The sequence below is a fragment of the Anas platyrhynchos genome, chromosome 24 (genome assembly GCF_047663525.1).
Source record: "Anas platyrhynchos isolate ZD024472 breed Pekin duck chromosome 24, IASCAAS_PekinDuck_T2T, whole genome shotgun sequence".
Taxonomy (NCBI): Eukaryota; Metazoa; Chordata; class Aves; order Anseriformes; family Anatidae; genus Anas; species Anas platyrhynchos.
The window spans coordinates 4,148,654-4,166,506 of NC_092610.1; the positions used below are offsets into that span (position 1 = coordinate 4,148,654).

The 17,853-nt window shown below is 68.9% G+C and overlaps 1 protein-coding gene across 10 annotated transcripts in view; it reads right to left on the bottom strand.

Annotated features, from left to right (window-relative positions):
- The window catches only part of AHDC1 (AT-hook DNA binding motif containing 1), a 50,842-nt gene that overhangs the window by 8,749 nt on the left and 24,240 nt on the right, over positions 1-17,853 (bottom strand). For 5 of the 10 annotated variants that reach the window (XM_038167196.2, XM_038167189.2, XM_072027538.1 and 2 more), the window contains one exon: positions 545-713. Coding sequence is in view for 1 of the 10 variants with exons in the window: in XM_072027538.1 (XP_071883639.1) it covers positions 545-713 (169 nt within the window). In the remaining 9 variants the exon portion in view is untranslated. Of the gene's footprint in view, positions 1-544; positions 714-1,269; positions 1,616-1,896; positions 2,126-12,657; positions 12,768-17,853 lie in introns of those variants that run through there. The other 5 variants (XM_038167193.2, XM_072027540.1, XM_072027539.1 and 2 more) reach the window with 4 other exon arrangements.

Sequence of the window (17,853 nt, forward strand, 5' to 3'; positions counted from 1 at the left end):
GACCTCAGCCTCTTGGCCAGCCCGGCCGGGCACCGTCTGTGTGCCACCCCCCTGGCCCCCAACCCCTGCCCTGTGCCCAGCCCTGTTTCCTTCCCTGACCCCCCCAGGGACACCCCCTGCTCAGCTGCCACCCCCAGGGCACTGCAGCGGGGCAGCACCCGCGGTGACACCACCCCGTGGCAGCAGCCCCAGGGCCCCCGCATCGCCCCCTGCCTCAGTTTCCCTTCGCTGCGAATGGGTGGCACTGCGGGGACAGCCCCGGGGTGCGCACGGGGACGCGTGGCGTTGGCACCCAAGGCTGGGAAGGGGCACCCAGCACCCATCACGGGGCTGACACCCACGGCACAGCCCCCTCCCAGCACCCCGCACCCCTCTTTGCCCCCACCCCGCTAAGCCAAGCCGCCTGCCAAGCCGTGGAGCCCCCAGGGATGCTCCGCAGCCTCCCCCCAGCGCCAAGGCAGAGAAGCAGCCAGCTTTGCCGCCCGCCCCCACCCCCGGTGCACCCTCTGCTCCCCGTCCCGGGGCGAGGGCCCCCCCGGGGTACCTGGGCCGCGGGTGCTTGCAGTGCAGGTTCACTTTGAAGCTGCGGTCAGGGCCGTCGCCGTCGCTGCTGGGCTGGCGGAGGCCGGAGCCCTGGGCGCGCGGGAACCACTCGGCTGGCGGGCTGGCACCGTTCTCCAGTGCGCCGGGCTGGCAGGCGACCGAGCTCCCATCTGCTCGAGCAAGCACAGAGACCCCCGCTGCATCAGCCCGGTGTCCCCCCCCCTCCCCAAAACAGCCCCAGCCCCCCGCCCAGCACCGCTATGGGGCCGGGCGTGCCGCGCCCCCCGTGTTTGACGCCTCGCCGGCTGCACCACGACGCTTGCAACCCCCCGGGGACGTTTGGGGACATGGATTGGGCGCATTTCTGGGTGCCCAGGGACACACGGGGGTGCGTTTTGGGGCTGGGAGCCCCTTTGCTCCCCCCGAGCCTCGGGTTTGTCCTCCTGGGGTGCGACGTTTCCCATGCATGTGCACGTGTGTGCACACGCGTGTGTGCGTGGATCCGTGCTGCCTGCTGCGGTGGTGCCCGCGTGATGCCAGCACGCCTGGGGGCTGTGTGCCCGTGCACGCTGGCACGGGGGGAGCACGGCGGAGCCCCCCCCAGCCCAGCGAGGTCCGGCTGTGCCTGCGTCTGGCTGCATTTTCCCCCCCAGCCGCGTGTGAATCTCTGCCTGTTCTTTCCCTCCCCCAGCACACACACACACACACACACCCAGCCACACGCACCCGCTCGGCGTGATCCAGGCTGTTCCCGGTGTCTGGATTAGCGTGACAACTTATCAACAAGGCAGGGAAGGAGAATTCAAACCTGTCAGGCCGTCCTCAGCCCCCTCCCCGTCTCCCCGCGATCCTTTGGGCGCAGCGCTGGCACGGAGGCGCAGGCACCTCTCCCGCAGCCCAGCGGAGAAACGCGGCTGTGTTGCCTGCACGGTGTAGAGTTACACCAAGGGCAATGTGGAGCAGGAAAATATGTGCTAGAAAGACCGGTCGAGTCTCTGATGAATCTGCTAATGTGCCCGGAGCTGAGAGCTGTTGGAGGGGAGTCAGGCAGGAAGGAAGCAAACAGGAGGCTTTCCAGAACAGCCGCTGGGACCCGCTCCCTGCCGCACACGCTGCGCACGGCTCGCCAGGGAGGACGGGGCACGGCCGCGTCCCCTCCTCTGCGCCCCGGCTGCCCCCGAGGGGCCGTGGGGTGCCCCTCGCATGCACCCTGGGCGCACGGAGCCGCCTCCGAGCTCGCAAATCCTCGCACAGCAGGATGCCCGGGGCTCCCTGCTGCTGTGCGTGGCACCCTGCTGTGTGCACCCATGGGTGCGCGCCCCCCCAGCCGTGCGCGGTGCCGCCGGCTCTTACCAAACCCTGCCCGGTGCCGGGCTCCTGCCCTCGGCTCAGCGGGGCCACGCGGCCGGTGCCAAGGTGGGCGACGCTCCCCGCGTGCTGCCAACGCTCCTCCCGCCCTCTGTCCGGGACCACCTGCGCCCCCCACCCAGCCGAGGGGCCGGGCAGCACCCACGGGCCCCCCGCCACCATTTGGGGGCGAGGGAGCCGGGCGCGCCGGGATGCTCGCCGCGCCGCCGCGCTCACTTTCACCTCCTCTGCTCAGCCCCAGGCAGCTGCCACATGTTTCGCATTAGGCGCTCTGGACTTCGCCATTCCTGGGTTGCTAGCCAGGGGTAGGGCCGTTTTCCTTCTTTTTTTTTTTTTTTTTTTTCCCTTCTTTTTTTTTTTTTTTTTTCCTTGCTGGTTACAAAACACCAGCCGAGACCACACAAGAGAGGAGGGATGGAGGGAGCGAGCAAGAGGGAGAGATGGATGGGAGAGGCGGGCGGGGGAGAGGCGGCGAGGCCGGGCGCTGCGGCGGGCGAGGCGGGCGGCGGGGAGGAGGGGGGGGGGAGGAATTGCAGCCACCTCTGCATCCCACCTCCTGACCCCTGGAGCCTCGCAAAGATAACAGCCCCCGAAGACTGCTGACTCGCCTCGCAGAAATCCAATATCCTCGCCTGGTGAACTAATCGACTACCTGGGCTCGCCACCTCCCCTGCCCGGGCTTAATCCTGCTGCTGCAAATCTTTAATTAGTTTAACGGTTTCAGGCTCGGCGCAGGCTGGAAGCAGGCGGCACGGCCTCCCCCCCCCCACCTCCCCCGGCCCCGGCTGGCTTCCCGGGGGGGCTCCCGCTTGGGTGGCACGGCCACCCGGTGCCGCGGGGCGGGAGAGGTGCCACGGCGAGGGCACGGGGGGCTGCGTCCTTCCCCCCACCTCCTTCCCCCCCTTTTCCCTGGGGCCACTGGCACCCGGCCCCCTCCCCGGAAGGGTTCGCTTGGCACCGGCGTCGCGGCAGCTTGCGGCGGAGGGCCGGCCCCGCAAGACACGGCCGTGGTTTGGTGCCCGGCTCCGAGGCCACCCAGACGTCAGGGTGGGGCCGGAGATGCCACCGGGAGACAGCCAGGCGGCGGGGACGCAGCCGCCACACAGATGGGGACACGCCAGCCCCGCACCCCCCACCCCGTGCCGAGATGCCCGCGGGGCTGGCGTGGGGTGCAGGGGGGTCCCCCACAATCACCCCGCTGCCTGCCCGGCCCCCTGGGCACCGGGGGTGGGTTGTGAGGGCCCCAAATCCCCCGTTTTGGGCGCCCCCATCATGCGGGTGCTGCGGGCACGGGCTTGCCACGTCCGTCCCCGGTGCGTGTGCTCGCACCTCCCTTGCACACGCGCACAGCTGGGGCACCGTGGAGGTGCCCCCCCCCCCAAATTGTGGCATCAGGGGGGTGCCCCACTCGTGCACGCACACCCCTTGCACGCTCCTGGGGGCACCACCCCTCCCTTGCACACTCATGTGCACCCCCAGGGCATGGTGGCGACTCTGCCCCCTTGCACAAGCGCATTTGGGGGCACTGTGGGGGCTCCCCCCTGCCTGCTGCCGCCCCCCCCTTGCACGCTTTCGCCCCCCTCTCGCTCGCTCACACGCACCCGGCCCCCCCCCCGCCCTGCAAATCCCCACCGAGCCCGTCCTGCGCCTGCTGACACCAATGGAAAATCCCCTCCAGTGACAGCTTCCTGGCAGGCGCTTTCCGAGGGTTTCCGTGTTCTCCGTCCAGCCCCCCCCCCGGCCACCTCCTCCCTGCGCCGTGCGGGGGGTCAGGCGGGCGGGCAGACCCCCCCGTTTCACCCCCACCGCCACCCCCCCGGCCTCAGCATCGCGACCCCTGCCCCAAAGCACGCGGCTCCTGCTCCCTCCTCTTCCTCCCTGCGCCCCCCTCACCCCCGTGGGGTGTCCCCGGCCACCGCCGCGGTGCCACCGGTGCGTGGTGGTGGTGGCTTGGGACTGGGGGGGCCGGGGGTGGCCGCAGGCGGGTGCTGGGGGGTGTGGGGGCTCACGAACAGCCCTGACCCTCCCTGCCTTTGGCCATCGCCCGCTCCCGGGGCTGTTCGATCCCCTCCGTCGCCGCTTCCCCCCGCTGCCTCGCCCTCTGCGCCGCGGTGGTAATTAGGAGAGGGAGCAGATGGTGCCTGCGTTTCATCCCAGGGAACGGGGTCCAGCCGAGCTGCTCGGCCTCCCCTTCCCATCACGGGGCCGCAGGTCACCAGAGCAGAGGGGTTTTGGGGTCCCCTCCCCACCCAGGGAGCTGCCGGACCCCCGCGGTGCTTTGGGAGGGAGACGGCACCGCCGGGAAGGGTTTGGGTGCTGCGGGGGGCAAACGGCCCTAAGGAAATGTGGTCCGCAGGGAGAGCTGCTGACACCTCCCCGAGGCACCCCAGGGTGCTCTGGCACCCGGCGTGGCACTGGGGGGGGGGGAGCTGTGGGACCGAGGGGCTGGCGGCGCCGGGTACCTGCAGGTTTTGGCACCCCCCCAACCACACCCCGCTGCAGCAAGGCACTGTGGGAAGCTCCCTGCCGAAACCACCCCAAAACCCAGCTGGGGACGCAGCCCCCCTGCGGGCACCGCTGCCGCATCCCACGCTGCCGGGGGGGGGGCCACGCGGAGCTGGGGAGGCAGCACAGCCCCCAGCCACGACCCCCTCCCCTGCCGCCTCCACCCCCCTGCAATCACCATTATCCCCTGTACAGGCCTGGGGGCCCACAGCCCCCCCGGGCATGCTCCCCTTGCTTTTTTTGGGGGGGTCAGGACCCCCCCACATGCTCCCCTCGATGCCCAGCTCCCCCCAACCCCGTGCCATTGGCCATCATGGGCGCAGCCCCCTCGCACCAACCCTCTGCCCCCCAGCCCCTGTCCCCGGAGGGGTCTCGGTCCCCTCGCCAGGCGCACGGGGGGGGGGCTGTAGGGCTGTGCCGGGGAGGGGGGGGGGGAGGTGGGGCCGCCAAAGCGCTCGACAGATGGACTGCAGAGACGGTGGCACCTCGGCCGGCTGGAGCCGAGAGCCGCAGTTCAGAGCTAGCAGGGAAACGGGCTAAATTTAGCTGCTTCCCTCGGTGCCAGCTTTGTTCCCCCGCCCCGCTGAGCCGGCGCAGGAGGCGAGCAGCCGGCCTGGCCCCCTCCTCGGCCCCCTCCCCGCTGGGGACCGCGGGGACGCCCCGACAGCCGGCCCTTTTGGGGCGCGCAGCCGGGTGCCAAGGGGGAAATTTGGGGGTGCCGGGATTTGGCGCGCGGGTCCCCCCCGCGGGTGCCGTCCCCGGTGCCGTCGTGGGGTGCTTTGCCCTGCGTGCCCCCGGCCCCCCCCCGCGTGCAGGCAGGCCTGAGGCTGCGCAGACGGCCACGGCCCCCCCCCTTTTCTCCCCACGCTCCCTCTTATAGCCACAGCATGAGTCACAGCTCCGGTGCGTCCCTGCCCAGCGCCCGGCCACGCCGGGTCATGTAACACCCGCGGCCGCCCTGGCACGGAGCGGGCTCCGTCCCCCAGCCCCATGCCACCCCCTCGCACGCACCCTGAGGTGGCTCCTCAGCCCCCGACGCCCCGCTGAGGACCACCGGGGGGGTCGTAGCTCGGCTCCCCCCCAGCCCCGAGCCAGCTGCGAGGCCGCGGTGCGCTGCGGGTTAACGCCAAGCGGGGCCGGGATGCTGCGAGGCCAGTAACATTTGGAAGGCGCCAGATGGATGCGTGCCCGTGCCGAGGTCTCGCTCGGCACAGCCGATGCTCCCCCGGCGCTGGGGCTGGGGGGCTGCCCGGGGAGGGCGCCAAGGGGCCAGGGGGGGCACCGGCAACGTGCCCCACGGGCTCCCGAGCCACCCTCGCCCACCCGTGTCCCATAGCCCCCACGGCACCGTGGGTCCCTGCCGTGGGGAAGGGCAGCGGGGGGAGGCCGGGGGCGGCGGGGGCCCTGTGCCGGGCCAGGTGCGCCGGCTGAGCCCGCGGCATCGCCGCTGCACCCCTTCGGTGCCGGCCCCGGGGCCAGGTGGGGAGCAGCCCCCGCGGGGCCGAGGGGGTCCGGGCAGGGGGGAGTCGCCAGTTGCCTCCCCCGGCCAATTTTAGAAACTGGCTAGACAAGAAAGGCAGAAAGGGCCGGGCAGGATTTACAGCCGGGCTGGTGTCAGGGTGTTTTTTTTTTTGTTGTTTTTCTTTTTTTTTTCTATTTTTTTTTTTTTATCGGAGTTGAGCGGAAACTCCTGGCTGCAGCTCCTGTTTCCTGGGAGATGCGGCGCGGTGCGGGGCCGGCGGGGGCCGAGCTGGGGTGGGAGCCGCCGGGGCCGCTGCCAGCGTGGCGCGGGGAGCACCGGGCACGGGCGTGCACGGAGCTGCTGCGCTTGGGCACGGGGACGGGTGTGCAAGCACAGGGGTGTGCACATGCAGGTGCACACGCGGGACGGGCACGGGGGCAGGTGCACAAGTGTGCATGGGTACAGGTGCACGCGTTGGTCTGCGAGGGTGCACGTGCACGGAGCTGGGTGCACGGAGGTGCACGGACACGGAGCTACTGGGACGTGCAGGTACACGGACACGGAGGTACACACAGACGGAGGTACACACACACGTAGGTACACGGACACGCAGGTATATGGACACCCAGGTGCACACACACTCAGCTGTGCCCCCACACCCCTCCCCGTGCCCACCCGCACGCCCACCCCCAGCCGGGGGTGCAGCGCCCAGCTCCTCCTGCGCCCTCCCAGCCACGTGCTGCAAGCACCCAGGTGGCACCCATGGGTGCTCAGCGCACGGGGACCCCCAGCCCCCCCATACAGCCGGGTCAGCAGTGTGGCCCCCCCATCCTGGAGGCTGTCAGCGGCTCCCCAGGCTCACCCCCCACTAAATCCCTGTGCGTGGGGGGCGCATTGTGCTGGTCCTGGGCACAGCAGGTGGCCCTGAAATGCAACCAACGCTTTCGTGCTGCTGTTCATGAGACCCCCTAATTCTCGTGGTTTGGCCCCAAAAAATCAAGAGTGCCAGCAAGGTGGGGTGGTGCGAGCAGAGCAGGGGGCACGTGTGCTCACGGGGAAACTGAGGCAGGCAGCAGGGCGATGCCTCTCCCAGGCACGGGTGGAAACTGCAAGGTGCAGCGGGTGCTCCCCGGGGAGCCGGGTGCCCTGTGCTGGCCCCAAACCCTGCTCCCACCCCACCCCATTATAGTGACAGGGACCCCGCACATCCCATGGGGCCGAGGTCCCCCGGGATGGCGATGGGGGCACCCAGCTCGCCCCGTACCCCCCTGGTACCCCGCTGGGTGCCTCATCCTGCACCCACCTCCACGGCGCCGTGCGCTTCCCCCACCCTCGCCGGGGAGCTTGCCATTAAAATTGGAAGAACACAACTTGCCGGCAGAGCCCCGGCGCGCATCGTACACAGCCTGTCACTCACACATCACTTTGTAGATGCCCATAAATTGCTTCATTACCTCTTCTAATTGAGGAGAACGCAGCTGCTGTGGGGCGGTGACAGAGCTCCTTCCCTTTGAAGGATGCCTCGCTCTCCAAAGACGGGTCCGGCGGAGCCGCAGAGCCCCCCCAGCATCCCAATAATAACAATAATAACAGAGAGAACGGCGATAAGAACGAGATCCGAGCGAACCCCCCGGCACAGGGCAGCGGTGCTCACGTGTGCTGGAGCCCACGGGCAGGATGGGGACAGGGAGCTCAGCAGGCAGGGGGAAACTGAGGCACGAGGGGAGCTGCGCCACGCACGGGGTGGGAACGCGGCCCCCTGCACGGCACCAGGGCGCACCACGGCGGTGGCAGGGACAGAGGACGGCTCGTGGCGTGAACCCCAGCCGCAGGGATTTGGGGAGGGTGGAACTGGGGGCTCAGCATCGCCAAAAGTCCCTCGAAAAGTCCCTGGGGAACTTCGCAGCCCGCTCGGGGCCGCGTCCTCCCACCTCGGCCAGCACGAAGCCGCCGCGGGCGCCCACGGCCCTCGCGTGTCCCCGTCCCCGTCCCCATCTGGGGCAGCAGCGGCTGCGCCCCGGCCCCCCGCGGGCCCCAGGCTTTGTCTGGGAGGAGGCAGCGGCTGCGGCTGGGCTCGGTCCCCTTGCAGGATACTGCAGAAGGATTTACTGTATTGCAGCTCGCGCTGGCTGCAGCCCAGCGCACAATAGATTAGCTGTAGCCCAGGGCAGCACGTTGCGGGGGAAGGAAGGTGGGACTCATTCGGATGCAGATTGCAGGGCATTTGCTGCAGTATACTGCAGGATCCGGCCGCCCGGACCCCCGCCACCCCGCTCCCAGCTCTGCCAAGAGCGGGGCCGCCGGGGGCCCACGCGTCCCCCCCCTACATCGCCGCCCCCTCCGAATCCGATGCATCCCCGACGCATCCCCACGGGGTGCCCACGCTGTCCCTGCCCGTCCCCTGTCCCCAGCGAGGGGGTGTGCAGGGGGTCCGGAGGGGCTGCGGTCCCCCAGGTCCCCCCCATGTGCTGCTGGGGCCGCCAGGCCCCCCCATTGCTGGGCGCGACGGCACAAAGCTGGTGCAGGGCGGGAGCCGGTGGCTGCAAGCAGCACTAATTGATCGCGATTAATTCAGCTCCTACCTCCCCGGGTGGCAGGGAGAGATGCTGAGACACAAACCCAGCCCACGGAGCTCTCCCAAAACGGGCTCCGCTCTCCCCCGTGCACCCCTTCCCCCGGTGGGGGCACCCGGACCCTGGGGACGCGTGCGGTGCCCATGGGGTGAGGGCGCTGGGACCCTGGATCCCATGGGTGCCCGGCTCCTGCTGCCACCCAGACGTGTCAGGGGCCCACGAGGACACGGTTTGGGGTTGGGGCTTTGGGGGTGAACCCCCCCCTCCCTGCTTGGGGTCCTTTTGGAAAAGCTGCTGGGTAACAGGGGGGGCTCTGCAGCTCATCCCCCTGGCACCCCACAGCCACGGGATGCGGGGATGGGGGCACCCAGGAGGGTGATGCTCAGGGGTGCAGAGGTGCTGGGTGTGGGGGGAACCAGGGGGGGCACCGACGGCCTCGTTGGCTTCACGGTGGCACCTTCGGCATCACCGGGTGCGAGGCAGGGGAGCACCCCGGGTGCCAAGGCAGGCGCCCATCCCCAGCGCGGGCACCCCGAGGCGGATTTTTGGGGTGGGGTTTGTGCACGTGCGCGCACGGGGGAGGGTGGTGGTGGTGATGGTGGGGAGGGGGGGGGGGAAGAGTTTGGAGCCTGCAAATTCAGGCTCCGTAATCCGACGTCGGATGCAGTTTCCACAGCAACAGCGGGTCAGAGGGCAGCGAGGGGAGCTGGCTGCTCCGCGCCCGGCTGCGATTGTGCCGCAGCCGAAAAAGCCGCCGGGGCGAGGGGCGAGGGGCGGCCGGGAGCCGGGGCCGTGGGGGCGCGGGGGCGGCCGGGTGGGTGCTGCCGGGGGGGGGGGGAGGCGGCGAGGGCGAGCAGCTCGGTGTGTGCCGCTGTCAGCAAAGATGTCACTAATTGTCTGCAGGAGCAGCAAACTCTCCTTAACCCTTGGGCAGCCGGCGGCGGGCGCGCGAGCTGCTGGGGAGGGTGGGGGGCGAACCGGGGGGAGATGTCACCTGGGTGGGGTTGGGGACACGAGGGGACCGCCAGCGGGTGCTGCGGGGTTCGGTGGCACGACCCCAAGCGGGTTGGCTTGGTGTGCCCACGGGCACGGGCCTGCAGGGAGGGTGCTGGGACCCCCAGTGGGTGCCCACGGCACCGGGGGGCAGCCCCCCCCTCTCTCCCTGCCCCACGGGCTCCGGCTTTGCCCCCAGGGTGACAGCAGCACGGGGCCGAGGAGAGCGCTGGGGACACCGCGGCCACCAGGCTGGGGACAGGGCTGGGGTCCCGTCCTCCAGCCCAGGGCACGAGGCCCCCATGGGGAGAAACCAACCCATGGAGAGCCCCCAGCCCCGCTGGCGAACTGGGAACGCTGCGGCCACCCCCCAAAAGTGCCACCACCTCTCGTTGTCCCCAGACCCCACGAGGCAGGGGCACGGCAGAGGGCCGTGCGCCCCTCGGGGACGCAGCACCCGCAGCCCTTGCACCCCACCACGGTGACACCGGGGGGACACGGGACAGCCCCCCCAGTGCCCAGGGAGGTTTTTCCTTTGGTGGCACGGGGGGCACAGGGGCAGGAGCGGCTCCTCCAGCGCTCGGCTGGCTCCGGTACCTGGGAGCTGCTGGGAAGCGCTGACGCTGGCAGGAGCGGGTGGGGGCAGCGCGGGGGGGGGGTCGGGGAGAGCAGCAGCAGGGTCAGCAGAAAGCCTCGGGCTCCTGCCAGCCGCCGAGCGGGGCTTTGTTCCCGTCCTGCACCTCTCCCACCGCCCCCGGCACCGAGGGGGGGTCCCTCTCTGGGTTTTGGGGTTTTGGGGAGCAGGAGGGGGCTCACATCGCCGGGGATGCATAAAGGGGGGGGGGATGCGGGGGTTTGTCGTGCCCCCAAGGTGGGGTGAGCAGGGGGAGGTGATGCCTGCGGGGGTCCGAATCCACCCCAAGCCCCTGCGATAGGATGGGGACATGGTGCAGGGGGGTGGAGGCAGCTCAGACCCCCCCTCCGCCGTGTCCCCTGGTGGTCCCTGGGCATCCCCATCCCCAGTGCCCAGGGGAGGGGCCGGATCCTGCTCCCTGCTCTCTCAGCCAGGGGCTGGGGGCACTGGGGGGCACCGGGGGCAGCTCCCGAGGCCACCAGCCCCGGCCCCACAGGCATCGGTGGTGGGACAGACCCCGGTCCCCATGAGCACAATGCCTTCACGGGGCTGGAGAGGGAGGAAGAGGAGGCAAGGGAGGGATGAAGGCAATGGGATGCTGCCCAGGACCCTCTGAGCATGGGGATGGGCACCCTCCTGGGACAGCCAGCAGCAGAAATGGGGACAAAACCAGTGTTCCCAGTACACGCAGCCAACAGGGACTGGGAGGACGCAGAGCGCAGCCCGCCAGTGTGTCAGCGGGTGGGGGCACCACGCTGTGACCCCCGGGCACCCCCCCACGGGGACAAAGTCCAGCCCCCAGGCAGGCACTGGGCAGGTCCCTGCAGCACTGGGGACTCTCCTGGTGCTTTCGGCCGGGATTTCCTGCAGGGCCATGGGTTTGGTGGTGTCGCAACGCTCCCCGAGCCCTGCTCTGTCCCTGCACGGCACCAGCTGCACGGGGCTTTGCTGAGCTCCCAGGGCAGCGCTGCCAGATGGGGCCGTGACCACAGCGCCTGCCCAGTACGGCTTACTGGGCATACTGGGCATCCTGCAGCTGGCAGCTGGCACCGGCTCGGCGCAGCTCGCCTGGTTCCAGCGCTGCCTGGGGCTCTCCTGTCCCCCTGCATCCCACCAGGAGCCCTCCAGCCGGGGTGCAAACGCACCCCTGGGTGCAAACGCAGAGCTGGGGGCGAATCCGTTGCCGGGCCGGGTACAAATCCAGCCCCAGATGCAAACCCAGCCTTGGATGCAAACCCAGCCCCAGGTGCAAACCCATCCCCGGGAGCGGATCCATCGCCGGGTGCAAACCCAGCCCCAGTTGCAAACCCAGCCCCGGGTGCAAACCCATGGTGGGGTGCAAATCCAGCCCCGGATGCAAACCGGCTCCTTGGATGCAAGCCCGGCCCTGGATGCAAACTCATCCCTGGGTGCAAAAATCCCTGGGTGCAAAATCCCTCGACGCAAACCCACCCCCGGGTGCAAACCCAGCCCCGGGTGCAAACCTCCTCCTGGGTGCAAACCCACCCCTGGGTGCAAACCCACCCTTGGGTGCTGCACCCAGCCCCGGCTGCGCATCAGACCCACGGGTGCTGCACCCCACGGCATCGCCCTCGCCCCTCACCCCTGCTCCCAGCACCCTGCTCCTTCCCCTCCCGTCTGCGCCACCACAGCCCGGTGCCACCCGGTCCCCCCGCGCGGCGCTGCGGGTCCCCTTGCTGCCAGCCTCGCCCTCTGGATCCAGCAGACAGGTCTCCCCCCGCCCCTACTTCCCCCCCCCCCGGCTCCCTGCTCGGCGTCTGGCTGAGCTAAGCGTATTTAGCGCTTTTAATTGTTCTTAATAAATCAATCCCGCCAGCCCCTTAAATCATTTTTGTGGCTTCCCTCTCAGCCGTCCCCGCGGCTGCGCTCGTGTGGAGCCTGCTGTCTGCAGCGCTGCCGGCAACGGGGTGGGGGGGGGTGGGCCGGGTGCACCCACCCTGCCCCATCCCAGGACCCCTTTTCTGGGTGCTCAGCCCCCTGCTGGGGTGCTGTGCGGGGTGCCCGTGCCTCAGTTTCCCTCCCCGTTGGGGCAGGCTGGCTGCTTGCCCTCTCCGTGCTCTGCGCCTTCGGTGGCCCCGATGCGTTTTGGGGGGGCGCAAAGGGGGTGCAAGCCCCTCACCTTGCTGTGGGCTGGCTCCGCGCCCACCCACCCTGGGGATACCCAGGGCTGGGCACAGCACCCTCACCCCCTACCCCATCCCCTGCAGCCCCCGTGCCTCAGTTTCCCCCTCCCCAAAGCCCACCCCAGCGCCACGGAGACCGGGGACGAGCGGGGACCATGCAGGCTGCGCCACGCACCCCATCCCGCAGCACCCCCTGACCCACCCAGCCCCTCGCCCACCCTCCCCACCCCATCCCAGCACCCAGCACCCCTCCTGCACCCCTCCGGCACACCATGGGGCCACCAGCCCTGGGGAAGGGGACCACCTTGGGATGCTTTTGGGGCCGGAGGGACACCGGGTACCCTCGGCGGGCGCCCCGGGGCTGTGCCACCAAACAGCCTGCGCTGGCTTTGGGCGGAAAACAAACCCTGCAGGGCTTGGAGGGAGAGAGCTAACCTTGACACAGTTGCAGCAGTCACTAATAGCAGGCAATATGCCTGTTCTTGGGGGACTGTTGCAGTTGCTAAGATACTGGCAGCCGTGTGAATGGAAATGGGTCAGTAAACCTGTGGAGAGATAGTGTGACACTGTAACCAGCACAGCTGTTGCAGCCTACATCGAAATCCCACCCTTTCAATATTTATCACTCCCGCCTTCGGCTCCTTCCTCGCAGCAATTTTCCACGTTGCCTCCCCGCTCCCCGGGCTGCCCAAGGCGCCCGAAGCCTTGCACTGGGGACAGCGGCAGGGGAAGGAGGAAGAAGAGGAGGACGAAGCGGGACGAAGGAACCGCCACGGGTCCCGGGGAGGGAAACCCAAACCCCCCCCAAATCTCGGCCGGGGCTCCCCCAGATTCCCCCTCCCTTCGCCAGCAGGATGGAGCCGGTTCTCGGCGAGGTTTAACAGGAAACAGGCTGCAATCCCCCCGGTAGGAAAACGGGTGAAAAGGTCGATTTGCTCCTGCCCCTCGCTGAGGCTCTGCTGAAATTACACCCGGCCGCGCGCTGCGGGGGGAGCGGCGCTCGCACCCGGCCCCTCCGTCCCCTGCTCCTGCTGTGGCCTCGAGCGGTGGCCACGTGGCTGAATCCAGCTGGGGATGGGCCTTGCACACGCGTGTGCACCCCTGAGGGGCTTGCACGTGTGTGCGCAGCCCTCCCCGGCCCCTTTTGTGCCAGCCATGGAGAGGCGAGGAGCACGGCGCGCCCCCCAGGCGCGGTGGCATCGCCCCGATGCTCCCCAACAGTCCCAGCGTCCTCCCCAGCAGCACAGCGTGCCCCCAAATGTTGCAGCATCCCAATGCTCCAGCACTCCCCTAAACCTCCCGGCGTCCCCAAAGTCCTCCAGCAGCCCCTAAAGACGCCAGCAGCCCCTGAAATGCTCCAGCATCCCAAATAGTCCAGCCTACCCCAAATAATTCAGCAGCCCCCGAAATGTTCCAGCATCCCAAATGCTCCAGTATCCCCTAAATACTCAAGCAGCCCCTGAAATGCTCCAGCATCCTCCAAACACTCCAGGCTACCCCCAAATATTTCAGCATCCCAGATATTCCAGCACCCCCCAAATGCTCCAGCACCCTCCGAATCCTCCAGCATCCCCCAAATGCTTCAATACCCCCCCAAAATGCTCCAGCACCCCCAAAATACTCCACATCCCAAACACTCCAGCATCCTAAATACTCCAGAGTCCCAAATCTTCCAGCATCCCCCCCCCATGCACAAGGCCCTGGTGCTGCAAAGCGCTCAGCCCTGGCCCCCAGCCAGGTGTGGGGCAGGAGGGGGGGACCCGGCCAGCGGTGTCCCCAGGCGGCCACATCGGGCTGGCTCCCGCCCGGACCCTGCCGAGGGGGGAAGGAGGAGGAGGAGGAGGAGGAGGGTGAGAACATCTGGTCGCAGGGAAGAGGGACAGTCCAGGAAAATGTGCAGAGCTGTTGGAAGAGGCCCTCGCCGCGGAGGCTGGGGTGGAGCGAGGCCTCCCTCCTGCGCCGCAGCTGCGCCGGGGCTCGGCGGGGAGCGGGGGCACCGGCACGGGCAGGGGCAGGGGCTCGCTGCACCCCCACCTCTCCATCCCCCGAGGGGAAACCGAGCCCCAGAGCGAGCAGTAAGGGGATTTTGGGGGCTGCACGAGCAGGGGCAGCACCGCCACGTCTCCGGGGCGCATCCCTTGTGCCTGGCGATGGCTCGAGGAGCGCAGGGCGGATTTATGTGGCACGGCACTCGGCACCCCGGGGGGGTCGGTCGAGCAGGGGAGGGGAGAGGTGCGGGAAGGTTGCGGTGAGCCCGCGGCCAGCTCGCCTCCTCCCCGAAGGCACTGGCTGCCACCCCCCCGCAGGTGGCTGGAGCAGAACGGTTGGTATGGAGACAGGGAAGCGCGGGCTGGGTAAGGTGACATTCGCCAGATGCCAGGTTCACACTCGCTCCAGCCACTGCCCCCCCCCTAACCCCCCCACGGCCACCTCCCCGCTGGCCACCCCCAGCAGACACCAAGCTGGCGGTGCCCCCCAGCAGGGCCACGTGTCCCCGAGGGGACAGCAGGGCCGTGGGGACAGCAGGGGATGGCACAGAAGGGCCCCCCCCACCCCCAAACCATGGCACAGCGTCGCAGAGGGGACAATTAGTGGCTGGTGGCTAACGAGGGAGAAGCCATCCTCGGGCTGAGCAAGGGTTTTGCGCCTCCTGCCCGGGCAGGGGGACACCGTGCAAGGCTGTCCCTTGTCACCGGGGTGTGGGGGGGGATCCAGGGTGTACCCCCCCCTCGGTCAGTGCAGCCAAAGCCCTGCTGGAGATCAAAGGATCCGTCAGCCGGCGCGGCGAGCAGGGCCAGGACAGATTCCCGTCACGCAAGGGGCCGGGGGGACCTCATCCGTGCCGGGCAGGGAGGTTTGGGGCCGGGGGGGGGCCCCGCTGCCAGCCCACACAAAGCGCCTCCGGCCGCGCTCCCCACGCCCCCTGCCCCCGGCTGCTGCTCTCTGACCCCCGTGCAGGGGAGGCTGGAGCCTGTTAATGAGCTCAGCGCCTGCCCAGCATCCCCGGGCCCCCGCAGCCCCCGGCAGGTGTGGGGCACGGCTCGCCCCGGAATGAGGGGGGGGGCCTGGAGTGGATGGGAACGAGAGGCAGGCGGCGATGGGGCCACGTGTTTGGGCTTCGGCCACCTCTGAGCCTCCTCTGCACCTCTTTGGCCCCCCCAGGAGCCCCCCACCCGCTTTGCACGGGATGCTCTGCGTGGGCACGGCGTCCCCCTGGGGCACGGGGACACCCGTGGGGACACCCGGCGGTCACAACGGGGGGGACACACACCCGGCCTCGCTGCGCCCCGCTCCATCCTCTGCATCCTCCTCCTTCCTCCTCCTCCTCCTCCTCCTCTCCGCCCTGAAGCAGCAGCCAGCTCTCGCCGCTCTGCTGAGCACCAAGCGCACTCCACTTCCAGATTTTCAGAGCGACCTCCTGGCTACCTGGAGCCGGCGCTGGCTGCTCGATGCCCCCTCTGATCTCTCCTCCCCTCCGGCCCCCCAGCAGCCCCCAGGGAGCCGCCGGCTCGGAGCGGGATGCAGGGGGAGCTGCGAGAGGAGAGGTCAGCCTGCACCTGGACGCAGCCTCGCCGAGCCGCGGGGGCTCTGCCGCCCGCCCCCCCGGTGCCTTTGGGGTTGTTTAACCCAACCGGGCCCAGGCGGGTGAGGAAGAGGAGGGAGCGCGATGAAGGGCGCCTCGCAAAGCTGCTCGCACGTGTGCCAGGCGCTGCTTGGGCACCCCCAAGGTGGTGCCCGTGGGGATGCGCCCGTCCTTCCAGGCTGATTCCCGAGCGGGATTCAGCCCCGTGAGAGAGGTGTGGGGTGCAGGATGTGGCCCTGGCTCCCCACGTCCCCTGGTGTCACCAACCCCATGTCCCCCGGCATCGCCGACCCCACGTCCCCCGGCGCCGCGCCAGATAACCGGGGGAAGGCTGGGGAGGAGGGGGGAGAGAGAAGGTCAGGAAAAGACGTAAAAGCCCCAAAATATCCCAAAGCCGTGCTGGGGAGGGGGAGGAGGGCAGGGCGGCGAGGGGCCCGCGGCGGCGAGGCAGCACCGCAGGGCACCGCCAGCCTCCGGCCGAGCCCTGCCTTCAAAAAGCGAGCGGAAAAAACCCCCCCGACAGGCACACAGATGGAAAAAGCACCGAAGCGCCAGGTCCCCCCCGCCCCCATCCCCACCTCCCCAAGCCCCCAACCCCTCTGCCCCCTGCCCGCGGGTTGTTCCAAGCCCTCCGCTCCCCCCCGGCACCCTGCTCCCCTCCGCTCTCCCTTGCACTCTGGTATTTGGTGTGTTCCTCAGCTGCAGGAAATTCCTGATGCTCTCCATCATGCAGGCTGCGCTCGCATCCCCCGCCCTGCCAAGGCTCCCCTCCAAAGGACAGACATGTGCTGGACATCCAGCGCACACGACGGCAGGAATCTCTCCCCTCCCCGCCGCGGCCGGGGATTTGCTCTCCCGCTCGCCTGCGCCTTTTCTCCCCTCTCTCTCTCTCTCTCTCTTGCTCTCTCTTTCTCTCTCTCGCCTTTTTATTTTAAACTCCAGCCCTGCAAACGAGCCCCCTCCTTCCCCGCGAGAGCTGGCGGGAGGCTGCGGGCGGGTGGCAGTGTCTGAAGCAACCCAGCCCTGGCCGTTCCCCTGCCTGCCTTTTTCCCTCCGTCTCTCTCTCTCTCTCCGCGAGACCGCTCCTGATCTTATTTTAATTCGTCTCAGACGGTGTTGGAGTGTTATTTTAAGAGAGAGGATATGCACAGACATTGTGTTTTCTGCTTTTTCCTGGCCCCAAGCCAGGCTCTCTGGGCTGTCAGCTACCCACTGTGTTGCAGTCACGTGTGGGAAGAGGCAGCCAGAGCCAGCCTCACAACTCCTGGTAGCAACATGGAAATCAAGTGTGCACTTTCTTCCCTCTGTATGTGTCTGTATTATTAATAGCGTCTCTCTCCGTGAGTTATCCATAATGTATCTTAATACCTGTCCGTCTCTAAATGATGTATTACGGTGTGCGCGCGCGATGGCGGCGGTGCCACTCGGGGGGAAGGCGCCGTGCCGGTGCCGGCAGCGCCCCGGGGTGAGGCACGGCTGCGATCCTGTCCCACCGACACCGACGCCGGGTGCTGGGAGCCCACGCAGGGACACAAACCCGCCCCACGGGGCCCCTCCCGGTGGTCACCATTCAGCCAGGTTGGGGACGTCGCGGGGACGCAGCGAGCCGCTCGCGGTGCCACCACCCCCGGGGGCTGGGGGATTCTAGGCGCCCTGACAACACCTCACAGCTGGCAAAGACGAGGCTGGAGCGGGGAGCAGGCAGATGTGGTCTCTCTGAAAGGCCTGGGGGCATTCTGGGGGCTCAGAGCCCCGGGGGGGCTGAGCAGAGCCTCCCCCCACCAGCAGACGCTTGCAGCACCCGGCAGCCAAGTCCCCGCGCCGCAGCTGGCTCGTGCTGCCCTTCCCCGGGTGGCTCTGGTGCCCTGTTCCCATCACGTCCTGGGGACATTAGGGCAGGGACAGGGCTGGGCGCCTCCCCACGCACCAGTAACACCGACACCCACACATATTATCGATAAATACTGAGCCCCCACACCCCCCCGTACCCGTGCCATGCGCAGGTGGGTGCACGAGCGTGCCCACACGCGCATCGCACGCACACTGGT